The 14,792-nt window shown below is 46.4% G+C and overlaps 1 protein-coding gene across 5 annotated transcripts in view; it reads left to right on the top strand.

Moving 5' to 3' along the window:
• Nucleotides 1-14,792, top strand: part of REPS2 (RALBP1 associated Eps domain containing 2) — a 241,568-nt gene that overhangs the window by 193,861 nt on the left and 32,915 nt on the right. For all 5 annotated transcript variants that reach the window (XM_081223252.1, XM_081223250.1, XM_081223251.1 and 2 more), the window contains exons 15-16: nt 9,831-9,914; nt 10,978-11,123. In XM_081223252.1, coding sequence (XP_081079378.1) covers nt 9,831-9,914; nt 10,978-11,123 — 230 coding nt within the window. The remainder of the gene's footprint in view (nt 1-9,830; nt 9,915-10,977; nt 11,124-14,792) is intronic.

Here is a 14,792-nt window from a genome sequence, read left to right as displayed (position 1 = left end):
TGGGGAAAATGGGTCTCAAGAGAATCTTGCTGTATATCACCTTATCTGTGAGGCCTGTGTTGTTGACTCTTTGGGCCGTGTTATAATATGGCTTTACATATGGGATGAATAGAAGGTGGGGCTCAGACTTGGTTCTATTACTAGAAAAGAACCAAAATCTAGTTATGGTCAAATATTTTTCTTTTAGACCAAACTGCAGTGCCCATAGTCCTCTAGTTGTAACAGCAAGTCTGTTTCATGGATGTTGTCCATAATCCAGTAGGTTCCAGGAATTCCTGAGTGATTATGCTTTGTGACTTGTGTATCCAGGGGCTAGTTGTCCATTATAGTTGCTGATTATCCACTTCCATTGAAATTGTCCCTGAGCTCCTCTGTCAGTGTTCCCCTGGGTGTCCCTGATGTTGGACTGGCCTGCTGTAAGGGCCACCAGAGATACTCAGTGCAAGCTGCCTGAGATGTTTGTACTGAGGCAGCCACGAAATCTGCTTTTATTTGTAAAAATGTCTTCCCTCCAGTATTGGTAGCAGTAATATCCAGTGGCACAAATTTGGATTGTGGACAGCCTGCTCTATGGGATCTGCTTATTATCTAAACTAGAGTCAGCACTCTCCCAGTCAAGGTTTTCGCCTTTTGGCAAGAGGGGAAAAGTCCCTCATGTTGAGTTAGCTTCTACTTACAGAAATAGATCCTGTGTCTGGGAAACCGATTATGATAGTAGCTGCCATTAGTGAATAGCGACTGTGTTATTGTGCTTAGCACCCTAGACAGATGTTCCACTTAATCTTCACAATGCTAGGAGTTAGATGGATTATCCCCTCTTGCAGATGATGAAATTGTGGCTCAGAGAGGTTAAGCCCATGCCCAAGCAAGTGCCAAGCCTGGATTTGACTCCAAAGCCTGTGCCCTGTACCTGCTGTGCTCTGTGGCCCCAGTTGCCATGGAATGAAGTTTTTGACTTGTCTACTGGAATATGAAACAGTGTTGGATTCATTACTAGTTCATTGTATACATTGATCAGAGGACCTGCTGTTTGCTGGTCTTTAGCTTCGGCACTGGGAAAGCGAGAGTGAAACAAGACCCAGCTCCTGCCCTCCAGGTGCTTATACTTTAGCTCCATTTCTGTCTCTCATAACTGACTTGGGTCATGGATTTTGGTAATTGTTCTTACAGAGAACTCAGTCCTCTGGATTTTCTCTCTGAGACTGACTGTGGAATGATGGGGTTTGTTGTGGCCACTGTGCTGCTGGCTGTTGGTTCTGCATCTTCTATGCCTGGGTTTGACCACAGGGCTTTCTGGCGTGTCCTTAACCAGCAGAGATTGGGGTCAGGTTAAAGTCAAGCACCAAATGACACTGAGACTACCACTAAGATGCTGGAGATCCCCTAGATACAGTAGCAGGATTATCTGCTCATCTGCCTAGAAATTAGCCTTGACCTTTGTGATTCTGTCTTGGGATCTGCCTGGATTCTTGGGAGGTAAATGAAGCTTGAGTTTCTTTTTCTAATCTGTCAGTAGCATGAATATGTGATTCTTTGCTTGTTGCAAATTCGACTTTTATTTATTTTTTAAAAACACATTCATGTTTCTTTTTTTTAAAGATTTTTTTTGATGTTGACCATTTAAAAAAAATTTATTTACTTTTGGCTGCATTGGGTCTTCGTTGCTGCACGCCGGCTTTCTCTAGTTGCGGCAAGCGGGGGCTACTTTCGTTGCAGTGTGCGGGCTTCTCATTGTGGTGGCTTCTCTTGTGGAGGAGCACGGGCTCTAGGCACGTGGGCTTCAATAGTTGTGGCGCGTGCAGGCTCAGTAGTTGTGGCGCACGGGCTTAGTTGCTCTGCGGCCTGTGGGATCTTCCTGGACCAGGGCTCGAACCTGTGTCCCGTGCATTGGCAGGTGGATTCCTAACCACTGCACCACCAGGGAAGCCCAATGTTGACCATTTTTAAAGTCCTTATTGGATTTGTTACAATATTGCTTCTGTTTTATGTTTTGTTTTTTTGGCTGTGAGGTGTGTCGGATCCCAGCTTCCCCGACCAGGGATTGAACCCACACCCCCTGCATTGGAAGGTGAAGTGCCAACCACTGGACTGCCAGGGAAGTCCGTTGACTTTTAAATAAAAGTCTTACTGGTAAAAATTTTGCACAGATTCCAATATGTATTTATTTATTTATGAAACCATATTGGATATACCACCTATTGCCTCCATGGTAAATGGAGAAGAAAACAGTTAAGAAGCCTGGTTAGTTTTTGCTGGAGCACCTGTGGCCTTTTCCAGACTAGGACCTTGGAGACTTGGTCTTCTCATTTCTTAAATGAAGAGTTTGAGCCATCAGTGGTCCCTAGCTGGTCTGGGCTGGCTACATAAAAATCACTCAGGGAGCTTGTTAAAATAGAAGTTCTAATGTTCCAGCCCTAGGAGATTCTAATTAGAGAAGCCTGGGGTAGTATCTAAAAGTCTGTAATTTATAAAGATTCCCCAGATAATTCTCTTGTGAAGCTATATTTGGGAACCACTGGGCTAGAAGTTCTAGAATAAATAGAATTGAGTTGAGAAGAAACTTATGGTGTGTTTGAAGATTCAGGTAATACTTATGTGCCTGGAGTGGGTTCCCGATCGGCAAACTAACACAGTTATGATGCAGAGGTAAATTGGGGCCAAATGATGGAAGATCTTTTTTTTTTTAATTTTTTTCCTATTTCTTTATTTTATTTAATTAATTAATTAATTTACTTTTTGCTGCGTTCGGTCTTTGTTGCTGCACGCGGGCTTTCTCTAGTTGCGGCGAGTGGGGGCCACTGTTCGTTGCAGTGCGTGGGCTTCTCATTGCAGTGCCTTCTCTTTGTTGCAGAGCATGGGCTCTAGGCACGTGGGCTTCAGTAGTTGTCACACACGGGCTCAGTAGTTGGGGCTCGCAGGCCCTAGAGCGCAGGCTCAGTAGTTGTGGCACATGGGCTTAGTTGCTGCACGGCATGTGGGATCTTCCCGGACCAGGGCTTGAACCCATGTCCCCTGCATTGGCAGGTGGGTTCTTAACCACTGAGCCACCAGGGAAGCCCGATGGAAGATCTTTAACTGGCTGAGGGATTGTGTTGTGTGCCACAGGCCTTAGGGACCCATCAAGGGGCCTTGAGAAAAAGTGTTTTGATGAGAAGGCGCTTTACAAGATGAGTTCCTCAGTGGTATGCAGGGTGGATTAGACCAGGGGAAAAACTGAAGGCTGGAGAAAGACGCATTGAAGTTTCTGCAGTGGCCCAGGTTGGGGGGGTGGGTGTGATGAGCACCTGGGCTCAGATGGGAGCCGCGGGGCCTTTGTGAGCTCACCTGCCTGGGTGGGACTGGAACCTGAGACGTGTTGTTTTTAAGCTACTTCAGAAAACAGTCCATAAGCTATCAGTGTTTTGTTCATGTGTTTTAACTACCATAAGGAATGATTTTTATTGTGTTTGTGTCCAGGGGGTTTTAGAGGAGTGCAGTAAATAAATTCTTGCAGAGAAGTAGTTGGCAGCAGCAGCGAGAGCTGCTACCGCAGGGAAGCGGAGAGGCAGGGAGGGAGCCCTTCTTGCCCAGCAACAACCACCCGTCCTCACCCTGCCTCACACGCTTGGCCAAGGCTAGAGGCAGAGGGATGTACGTTTGACTTGAATGGAGTTTGCCATTCAGATCAGATGGAATGGTTTTCCTTTATTCCTCTAGAACCCAGTCTGTAGGTCAGTGTTTCCCCAAGTGTGTTCCACAGAACATTAGTTTTGCTGGATGGTAATGTGAATTACATGAGAATAAGGAGTCGAAGCCAAATACGTTTGTGAACTGCTGGGTTAAACAAAGGCAGTGGCTTCCTTTACCTCACAGGAGTTCAGGGTGTGTGGCGTGCTGTGCGCTCTCTGGATTTCTAAGAGGGAGAGACTGCAGTGTTTCCTAAGCTTATGTGTAGAATCTTCTCCCCTCCAGGTCAGGGACTGGCAAACTATGACCCACACACCGAATCTATCCTGCCACCTGTTTGTGTAAATAAAGTTTATTGGGATGTAGCCGCGCCCATTCCTTGTATTGTCTGTACCTGGTTTTGCACTCAGCAGCAGAGTTGCAGGTTGGCAGCGGAGACCTGGAGACCCAGACTGAATGACCGGGACAACTGAAAGTATTTACTGTCTGGCTCTTTCCAGGAAAAGTTTGCCAGTCCCTCCTCTAAGAAATTCGTGGAACTGGCGTTCCCTTGGAATCCTTATTGGGTGGGTTGTTCTAGCACTGGTTTGTGATGAGTCTGCTTAATTTTATTCAGCTACTGTGCTGCCATGTTTCTTTGCTCTTGCTTTAAACTATTTCCTGTCTCAACCATTTGCCCATTGTCTAAGATGGAAGCCAGGACTCCGTGTATCACTGTTCTTTCACTTCCCGCACTCCACCAATCTCCAAGGAGGTATCCAGTTTCCAGTCTAAATAGCTCTCATATCTGCCTAACCTCACTCTCACCAGACTGGTCTGAATGAGCATCGTCTCGTCTTGTTTTCTTCTTTAGCCTTCTAATTGAGTTCCCTTCCCCCAGTATGGGTCGCTTCCAATTTGTTTTACTCACTGGGTCCAGAATGATCCTTCTAAAACACAAATCTAGTCAGCTCACTTCCCTACCTGAAATCCTTCATTGGCCCCTTTGGCCCTGGGGATAAGCTCCAAATCCTCAGTATGGATGTACCAACCAAGGTGTAGTCAGGCAAACAGAAACTGCTCTAGGTGTTTCACACTGGAAGAGATTTCATTCACGGAATTAGGTGCTTACAGAAAGAATTAGATGTGCTAGAGGAGCAGAGGTGAGTGAAGGCTACCGCTGTCAGGTTTACCACAACTTACTGGAAATGCAGATATTCCAAGAACTGAAGGAAACAGCTGGAGATGCTCAGGCTGCCTGCAGCATGGAAGTCATGATTTGCAGGGAAATGCCCAAGGCCACAGCAAGATCTTCTGACTGCTGAAGCCCATGCTTTTCTGCCCACCGCTGCCAGAGGAGCAGTAATATGGCTTGTTTTCTCTCACCTCCTTGGTTTCATGTGAGTGACTGTCAGTGGCAGTAAGGAACTGTGTTGAAAGGAGATTCCATAAATGTAGTTCCCAGGTTCTGACCCACTGCAGTGTAGGGAAGAGCATAGACGTGGGGAATGGTACTGAGTGGCTGATAAACAGTCCAGGATGACAATCTGTAAGACCATGTGTGCTCCAATCCACTGCCCTTCTCCAACTTCAGCTCTCCCATTGTTCTCCACTGTTCACACTTATTCCACCCTACTAGACCCCAAGTTCCAGACTTACTAGAGTGTATTTTTTTAGAGGCCTAAAACTACGAACATTTATTATCTCATAGTTTCTGTGAGTTAGAGACTTAGGAGCAACTAATCTGGGTGGTTCTGGCTCAGGGTCTCTCATTAGGCCAGAGTCAAGATATCAAGTGGGACTGGTGTCATCTGAAGGCTGGATGGGGGCTGAAGGATCTGCTTCTAAGATGGTGCATTCACATGGCTGTTGGTAGGAGGCCTCAGTTCCTTCTTATGTAGGCCTCTCCACAAGGCTGTCTGAGTGGCTTCAGGACATGGCAGCTGGCTTCCTCCAGAACAAGTGATTCAAGAGACAGCCCAAGGAGAAACATACTAGAGTGCTTTAGCTCCCCTCTTCTGGGAGCACATTATCTGGTGTCTCAGGTCCGGTTGCCTAGAGGCAGAACCTGAGCTGAGGATTCTTGGAAAGTGACACATCAGATGTATAATATAATTATCTGTATAATTGAATAACTGAATGATCCCTTCTTCTGGTGGAGAATCCAAATGCTTAGCCTCCCTGGACCTATGTCCCTTTCTGGGAAGCCAACTGAGCAGAGCCCATGTTGTCCCATCAAAACCCCACAGCAGTTCTCAGCATCCTGAGTGGCAGCACCTTCCAAGTCCATGTGACCTGTCCAGGTTTTTTATTGCAAAATTAGAATGAAAATATGTTTCTCATTTCTGGATAGGAGAGTATTAAAATGACAGTTATATTTTTAAAAGGGACCTTAGCTCAAGTTTCAATGAGCTCTTGGCTAAAAGTGCCTTTTCCTGGCTTGTCACGTCCCGGCTAGGTATGTGTTGCTACACATGGAGCCATGAGGGAAGGACTGATATTCCAATATAATTGTAATCCACATATTTATTTCTGTCATAAAGTTCAGGCATTGGATTTCGCTTCAGACAACAAGAACTTTTGGACAAGGACATATTGTCCATATTGATAGCAGAGTTGTTCCCCCATTTCTCTAATACACAGAGAAGAAAGGGAGACACTGAGGTCCCCCTGTTTTCATGGGTTTTCATTCTCCCAGAGTTGTTAACTTAGAAAAGTCTGAAGAAATAGCAACGAAATCTCCCAGTTTGTTCTGCTTGCCAGCTGCTAAGTCTTATGTGAGCTTCATACTGTTTTCATGAAGGGAAGTGGAATAGTTTATTGGGAAGAGGGGCTTTTGTGTGTCTAAGTCTCATCTTCAGGTTTTTTAAATTTCTTTTTTTTTTTTAAGCACAAAGCTAGTTTTCTTTTTCCATCTCTTTTCCTGGGATAAGTTCTGGCTGGGGTGAGGCTCTGCCTTTCCAGGTCCTTCCAGATTCTTGTGTTCTAGGCCCCTCCTGAGATTTGCTCTATTTGCTCTTTTGAATGTTAATAGGTGGACCCATTTAGAATGGATCCTGGAGCAGTAGAAAGTGGTGGGGAGGTCTTGAGTTTCCTCCTAAGGAGACTGATGGTTAGATCAGCCTGACTTAACACTGCAGAGTTGTTTGTTATTAGTCATAGAGCTAGAAAACCCAGGCCCTTGAATACAATTTCAGGAAGGTAAATTTTATTTTTTTTAAATAAATTTATTTATTTATTTTTGGCTGTATTGGGTGTCCGTTGCTGTGCGCAGGCTTTTCTCTAATTGAGGCGAGCGGGGGCTACTCTTCATTGCGGTGCGCAGTCTTCTCACTGCGGTGGCTTCTCATGTTGCAGAGCACGGGCTCTAGGCACGTGGGCTTTAGTAGTTGTGGCACGCAGGCTTCAGTAGTTGTGGCTCGTGGGCTCTAGAGCACAGGCTCAGTAGTTGTGGCGCATGGGCTTAGTTGCTCCGTGGCATGTGGGATCTTCCCAGACCAGGGCTCGAACCCGTGTCCCCTGCATTGGCAGGCAGATTCTTAACCACTGCACCACCAGGGAAGCCCAGGAAGGTAAATTTTAAAATGGACAACAGTTTTCAGGCCTCACAACTGCTCCTCATCCTTCCCAAGCCCCACCCCATTGTTGCTGGTGATTTAGAGATGTTTACAAGAAAAGGAAGTCAGTGATAAAGACACTCTACTGCTTTTGTTGTGCTCAGAATCCTCATTTTTGTTGAAAAGAGGATGAAATTTATCATTTCCCTCAATATTTCCACAAGAAGGAGACTTCACTCATCTCCCCAGGAAAGGGAGCGTTAGGACCGACACCTATCTCCACCTGCCTGATGATACGGAGGGGAACTGACCAACTGAAAGGTGGGGTGACTGGTCTGTCACTTGTCTCCTCTCTGCCTGGCCGCTGGGCCATGTGGGCGCACACCTGTGGTCCCTGTGGAGACCGGGCGGGCCGTAGCAGGGCAGGCCGTGGATTGGCAGTGGAAGGCGAGTGCGGGCCTCAGGTCCAGGTCCTGTTCTTCAGCACAGGTCACGGGCAGCCCTGCACTAGGTGCTTGTCAGGTCCTTGCTCAGCCATTCAGAAAGCTGACATTGGACTAGCGCATCTTGGAGTGTGATGCCATCTGTGCGAACCCCTGAGAAGGTGGGGGAGCCTGACCGTGAATGGCTCTTGACCGACTTCACTTGGATGCTTCCGGGTAGTTCAAACTCAGTGTGTCCCAAAGCGGGCTCCCCTTCCCACCTGCTTCTCCCTCGGTTCCTGTTGCGGGGATTGGCCTCCGTGCTCTCATGGTACCCCAGCCTGCCCTCCTGGGTGTCAGAGCCTGGGAGGCCCCTCAATCCTCCTTTCTCGCCACCCCTGTGCAGGGCCCCTCTGCACCCAGCTCGCAGCCGGGATGTCACCTTTGCCTGAGTCTTGGTGACCCACAAGGCCGGCTGCTGCTGTAGCCCCCGCACACCCTCGCTGTAGTCCTTATTCCCCTGAAGCCTGTTTGCCTGCTTGTTCTCTGCCTTTCCCACTAGACTGCAAGGTCCACGGCTTGTTCATCCTTGAACACCGGTGCTACTACAGGGGCTGCCTGTCGTGGCTGTTGGATAGATATTTCTTGAGTGAATAACACTCAGGCCCAAGAGTGCTGGAGGCTGTATAGCATAGTGGTTACAGCCCAGCTTTGGAACCTGAGGCCTGGGTTTGGACTCTGCTATTTGTGTGATCTTGGGTGAGTCCCTTACCTTCTGGGTCCTTAGTTTCTTCCCAACTTCCTAAGACTGTGATGATGAAATGCAGTAATCCATGCAGAACACCTAGAGCAAATGTGACACATAGCAAGTGTTCGGTGGTTCATAGTACACATCTATTAATAACAACAACAGTAACAATAATAATACAGTTACCCTTAATGGAAAGGAGAAGGCTATAACAAAAAACTTGGAACTAGAAATCACGCATGTTGAGTGCCTGCAGCGTGGGTTTCAAAGAGGCGGGGAGTTGCTTGGGCACCAAGGATTCCAGCGCGGGCAGTGGAAGTGTAGGAGCAGACGGGCTTACTGTGGGGAAGCGTGGACAGGGAGGGAAACGTGGAGCAGGAGAGCCGAAAACAGGACCTTGAAAAAGCGCACACATGAGGGACAAGAGGGGCCAGAGCAGGAAGAGAGGATGATTCCAAGTAGGAGACTGTGACTCATCAGAGGCCAGGGACAGGAGCTTTACAAACACAGCTGAGGGTGCCGAGCTGGGCTGCTGGTCTCTGAAGACTAGAGGCAGCTGGAACGTGCTGGGTGGGGCGGTGGGCGGGGAGGAGTAGGGTCAGAGTAAGGAAGAAGCCAGGCCCCGCCAGGGTTTGGAGAGGGCTGCTTAGCTACGAGGTAGGTGCCCTCAGGCCTGAAGGTTGTATGCTGCAGTGTGTGTTTCTGTGATGCGGATTAGCTTGTGGGTCAGTAGAGGACTGATAATGTGGAGGTCACGTTGGGTCACATGTTAACATTTTGCATCACTGGCTAATAGTGGCTGAAAGCCAAGGACTCGAGCAGCGCTGAATGTAGCAAGCCCGCGAGATAGGAAGCTGAGCAGGGCACCCGCGCTCCCTGGGCTCTGCGCCGGGCTGTGTGGCCCCGCTGTCTTGCAGGCCTTTGGGGCCATTCCTCCCCCGTCTTTGTGCTTTCATTCACGGACTCCATACCACTCAGCCCCCAGAATCCCTGTGTTTACCCCTTCCATCATGCTTACCCCTCACCTTTTTTTAAGGTAAAGAGTCATATCTACTAGAGTGTTGATCAGAAATTTAATATTTTAAAAACTTTCAGTGCTTTTCATTGTAATTATTGTTTTTGTTAGTGCTCGGGTTGAAATTTTAACTTCTTTCCCCACCCTGTTTTTCTGATACGCTTTGTTATTTTTAGTTTGTGCTTTCGAAGCATTAGTTTTTAGCAATACATACATCCAATTACAGAAGACATTCCTGTGACTTCTTCTCCTAAGATTGAACAGTGCTGGGAGGAGGGATGGGAGGGAACAGCAGGGTCTACAGAAGCTTTTCTCACGGTCGGCAGCCCCGACAGTCCCTGGCTCTATCTCCTTAGTAACTCTTTTCCGGAGCTCTCTCTTCATCACACATTTAGGTGGTTATGTTTTTGCATTTTTTTCCTTTCTGTGATCTTTTGCTACAGTCTGAACAAGCATCTGAGGCCGAGTTACACCCCCAGCTGAACAGAGCCCCCTCCCAAGCTGCGGAAAGTAGTCCAACAAAGAAGGTAAGGCCAGCGTGAGGGTGTTACTGTGATGGCCTTGAGACCCCTCCCTCCCCTGGGCTGCTTGCCTCTGTTAGCAGACATACCGTTTTAAAGTTTTCATGCCCTGACATGAATGTTTATGGTCCAGATTTCCTAGAATCTGTGTTCTTCGTGAAGATTAGGGTCCTGATGATTCCTGGGCTCCACCTTGATGTTTCTGACAGTTTGTACTTCCCTCTTCAACCTCCCAGCTAAATATGGTGGCCTTGCTTTTGGCAAGACCAAGAGGTGCAGTGGGGAGCCCTGCACCCTGCTAAGCCTCGAGGAGCACCCTGGGGGCTGGGGTGGTCTCTCCTTCCTAGTCTTTTTGCCACGGTCTCCCCTTGCCCACCCATGTCACCAGGTCTTGGGCCATTTGCTCGCTCACTCACCGTGCTCTCCCATTCGTCTTCTCCCACTCCTTTCTCCTTGCCCATTTTCTCAGGCCCTCCTCCCATCACAGAGCACGTGGGCCTGGGCTTGGGAGCACAGGTGAGGCAGGGCCTCCAAGGAAGCAGGCCAACTGTCTCCTTCCAAAAGACACAGTGGCTCGTCAGCTTGGCTTGACGTAGGAGCTGGGGGTAGGAGAATGATGAGCATATGACGAAGACCTCTACAAACTTTAAAACTTAGAACAGATTCAGAACAGATTCCCAAAAGCCCCAAAGTGAGGCAAGAGTGAATTTTGTCTTCAGTAAGGAAAGGCCCCGTGGTGTGAGATGCACACAGCATTTAAAAAAGAAAACAGGGGAGGGAGAGAGGGCATCTGAGTCCTGTGTCCTTCCAGGTAACAAAAGAGGTAATAGGCTGCAAGCATGAAAGAAAAAAAAAAAAAAAGAAAGAGAAAGAAGGAAAGGCCCCTGGAATCTGATGCCCGGGTCTCTCCAGGTCTTGCCAAGCCACGAATCAGCCACTTGTCCTGAGGTGTGGAGTTTGAATAGAGCACACGACTGACCTTGGGGATAGGCCGAGAGGAACATGGGGCATTGACATCATGGGTGGCATTTAATTGTTTAACTTTTGGGTTTTTTTTTTAAATCCACAGGACATACCGTATTCTCAGCCCCCATCAAAGCCCATCCGTAGAAAATTCCGACCTGAAAATCAAGCTACAGAAAGTCAAGAGCCTACTACTGCTGTAGGCGGGCCAGCTTCTGTAGCAACCGTGAAACCCCATCCAACAGTTCAAAAGTAAGTAGAACAGATAAATGAGCGAAAGGTCGGAAACTTGATTTTAAATCTGCATATACATATGTAAATGTAAACGTACATTTACACTCATCACCGTGGACAGGTGTGATTTTAATGGTTATAGTCTTACCTTACTCATTTCTGTGATGGGATTATAGTCTCCCGGTCACATAGAAAGAGGCTTTCTAAGTGATAGGGCTTAGCTTGACCCCAGGGACCAGCAAGTCCCAGGCTGGGGTGTGCTTTGGGTTGGTTTGATTTCCTTCCCCTCCTTCCCTCCTCTTCCTTTCCTTCCTACCGCTCTTCTTTGTTCTGGCCTGTGTTTTCCTGGGAAGAAGACAGTAATATAAATGGCAGTTTCCCTCTTTGCCTGTCTTATCTCATGTTCCCCGGTACACGTGGCCAGCTTCAAGACTCTCAGACCCGACTTTGAGTAGAAGTGGTGTGTGATTCCTTTCTATCCCCATGAAGAGGTTCTGTTGTTGAGCATCTCAGCACAGAATGGTCACATGCAGAGCTGCTAAGATATCTGTCTGTATGATCAGCTGGATGGAGGGTGGGGACACCTGTGGACATGGCCCGGGACCGAGAAGACCATCCTTCTCCAGGCTTTGGCTTTAAGAAGAGCCATCACTTGCCTCAGTGAAATTGAGCCAGGTGTCCAGGGCAGAAAACTGCTGCTGCATGTTACTTCAAGTGAGCCTGACTAGTCACTAACACAAATGCTTGGGATACGTCATGGCACCGCTCCAGGGGCCCTGTGGGTCTCAGGGGCTGCTTCGGAGTTACTCCTGCTTACACTGTTATGGGAAGAAAAGCAACAGGTTCTGTGGGTGCAGCTTGCCTTTGAAGCCAATCCCCATTCTGAATCTGTGCAGCACTCTTCTTCAGGTAATGGCTTTTGTTTTTTTCCAAATAGACAGTTCCCTGGTAGTATTAGTGCATAAAGGAAGTGTATTTTGTCCTTAATAGTCACTGAGAGCTTTGGCCATCTTCCAGCCACCTTCCAGCCTAGAGGATGGATCTCTATCAGGGACACAGACAGCTAAACTTGCTACCATGTTCTCCCCAGCTTTCCACTGTAATCTGCACTTCACATCAATGCTAGTCACTCAGTGGTGGCTACGACATCCTCCAAAGTGGATGGCAGGGCCGCTGGTGGGATTCACGCAGAGATCTTTTTTTTTCATCTTTTATTTTTAAATATATAAATGTATTTATTTAGTTTTGGCTGCGTTGGGTCTTCGTCGCTGCGCGCGGGCTTTCTCTAGTTGCGGCGAGCGGGGGCTACTCTTTGTTGCAGTGCACGGGCCTCTCACTGCAGTGGCTTCTCTTGTTGTGGAGCACGGGCTCTAGGCATGCAGGCTTCAGTAGTTGTGGCACGCAGGCTCAGTAGTCGTGGTGCACGGGCTTAGTTGCTCCGCGGCATGTGGGATCTTCCTGGACCAGGGCTCGAGCCCGTGTCCCCTGCATTGGCAGGCGGATTCTTAACCACTGCGCCACCAGGGAAGTCCTCTTCATCTTTTTTAAAAGGCAACTTTATTTAGATACATTTCATATAGCATACAATTCACTCTTTTAAGTGTATACTTCAGTGGTTTTTAGCATATTTACGAAGTTGTGCAACCATCATAACAGTCTAATTTTAGAACATTTTCATCACCTCCAAAAGAGATTCCGTGCCCATTAGCAGTCACTTTCCATTCTCCCCTCCCTCACGCCCCAGGCAACCACTCTCTACTTTCCGTCTTCATAGATGTGCCTGCTCTGGCCATTTCATTTAAATGGAATCATACAACATGTGGTCTTTTGTGACTGGCTTCTTTCACCTAGCATCATGTTTTTAAGGTTCATCCATGTTGTATAGTAAGTCAGAACTTAATTTTTTTAAATTGCTGAATAATGTTCCATTATATGGATATACCACATTTTATTCATCCGTTCATCAGTTGATGGACATTTGGGTTGTTTCCACTTTTCAGCTAATAAGGATAATGATGCTGTGAATATTTGTGTACAAATTTTTGTGTGGACTTACCTTTTCATTTGTCTTAAGTATTTATACCTAAGAGTAGAATTGCTGGGTCATATGGTAACTCTATGTTTAACAGTTTGGGGACCTGCCAAACTGTTTTCCACAGTGGCTAAAGCATTTTACAATCCTGCCAGTAAAGTATGAGGGTTCCAAAGTTTCCTCCTCTTTGCCAACACTTGTTATTTGATTTTTAGGGTTTTTATCATAGCCATCTTAGTGGGTGTGAAGTGGTATCTCGTTGTGGTTTTGATTTTTATTTCCTTAATGATTAGTGATGTTGAGCATCTTTTCATTTGCTTATTGGCCATGTGTATAACTTCTTTGGAGAAATGTCTTCTCAGGTTTTTGCCCATTTTTAATTGGATTATTTATCTTTTTATTTTTAAGTTATGAGTTTTTTATATACTCTGGATACAAGTCCCTTGTCAGATGTATGATTTGCAAAAATTTTCTCCCATTCTGTGCATTGTCTTTTGACTTTCTTGATCGTGCTACTTGCAGCACAATATTTTTAAGTTTGATCAAGTCCAGTTTATCTAATTTTTTTTCTTTTGTTACTTGTGCTTTTGCTGTCGTACCTAAGAAACCATTGCCCAGTGGCATAGGGAGGGTGGGAGGGAGACGCAAGAGGGAGGGGATATGGGGTTATATGTATACATATAGCTGATTCACTTTGTCATACAGCAGAAACTAACACAACATTGTAAAGCAATTATACTCCAATAAAGATATTAAAAAATAATTTACCATAGAAACCACTGCCCAAATCAAGTTCATGAAGATTTGTTCCTGTGTTCGCATCTAAAAGCTTTATAGTTTTAGCTCTTACATTGAGCCCTGTGGTCTATTTTAAATTCATTTTTGTGTATTATATGATGAAGGGGTCCAGCTTCATTCTTTTGCATATGGATTTCCAGTTGTCCCAGCAGCATGTGTTGAAAGGAGATATTTTCTTTTATCTGCCTGTTCAGTCACTGCCCCTCACCATGATACTCTTTCACTAGTTAGGTGACCCTATGGGGTCAGGCTGAGAGAGGCTAGCACCCACCAGCAACACAAGTAGTGCTGTAAATGACAGGGAACTTTATGAGACTTACTTCCGGTCCCAGACCAGTTTATTTTGGAGTGATAAGGAGCACCTTAGCATTCATAATTTTTTAAAACCTGGAGAGAGGACAGCCAGACACATGATGGTTAGTCTGTGTGGCCCTTTCTCAACTAGGGTTCTGGGAGAGAATTAAGCTCTGATGCCCTTAGACATCCATTGTATGTAGTAGGTTAATCTCTTTCCAATGCATTTAGGGTGGTTGTTACTATATACCGTCTTTGGGAAAACCAAGAAAAGAGTCACAAATCAAGTTGCAAAATGGTCTTCAGCCTTTGGGGAAATTAACGTTAGAACTGATCTATTAATAAGAAACAAATTCTGCTTCAGCTATCATCATTGTCTGCTCCATTTAGGGGAGAGGAACTAATAAAATATTCTCTCCAAGTGAGCTCCTGAGTCCAGGTTACAGGTAATAAACAGCTCTCCCATTGTGTCGTCATTAATGAGCTACCCGTAAGGACAGAAGTGGGTTTTTCTTAGAAATAATTTAGCTTGATTTTTTCCCCCATATCTAATGTATCTGCTA

The sequence above is a fragment of the Mesoplodon bidens genome, assembly GCF_964165515.1.
Source record: "Mesoplodon bidens genome assembly, chromosome: X".
NCBI classification, from domain to species: domain Eukaryota; kingdom Metazoa; phylum Chordata; class Mammalia; order Artiodactyla; family Ziphiidae; genus Mesoplodon; species Mesoplodon bidens.
Note: the sequence above shows the minus strand (reverse complement) of the source record. Positions and strands in the feature narration are given on the sequence as shown.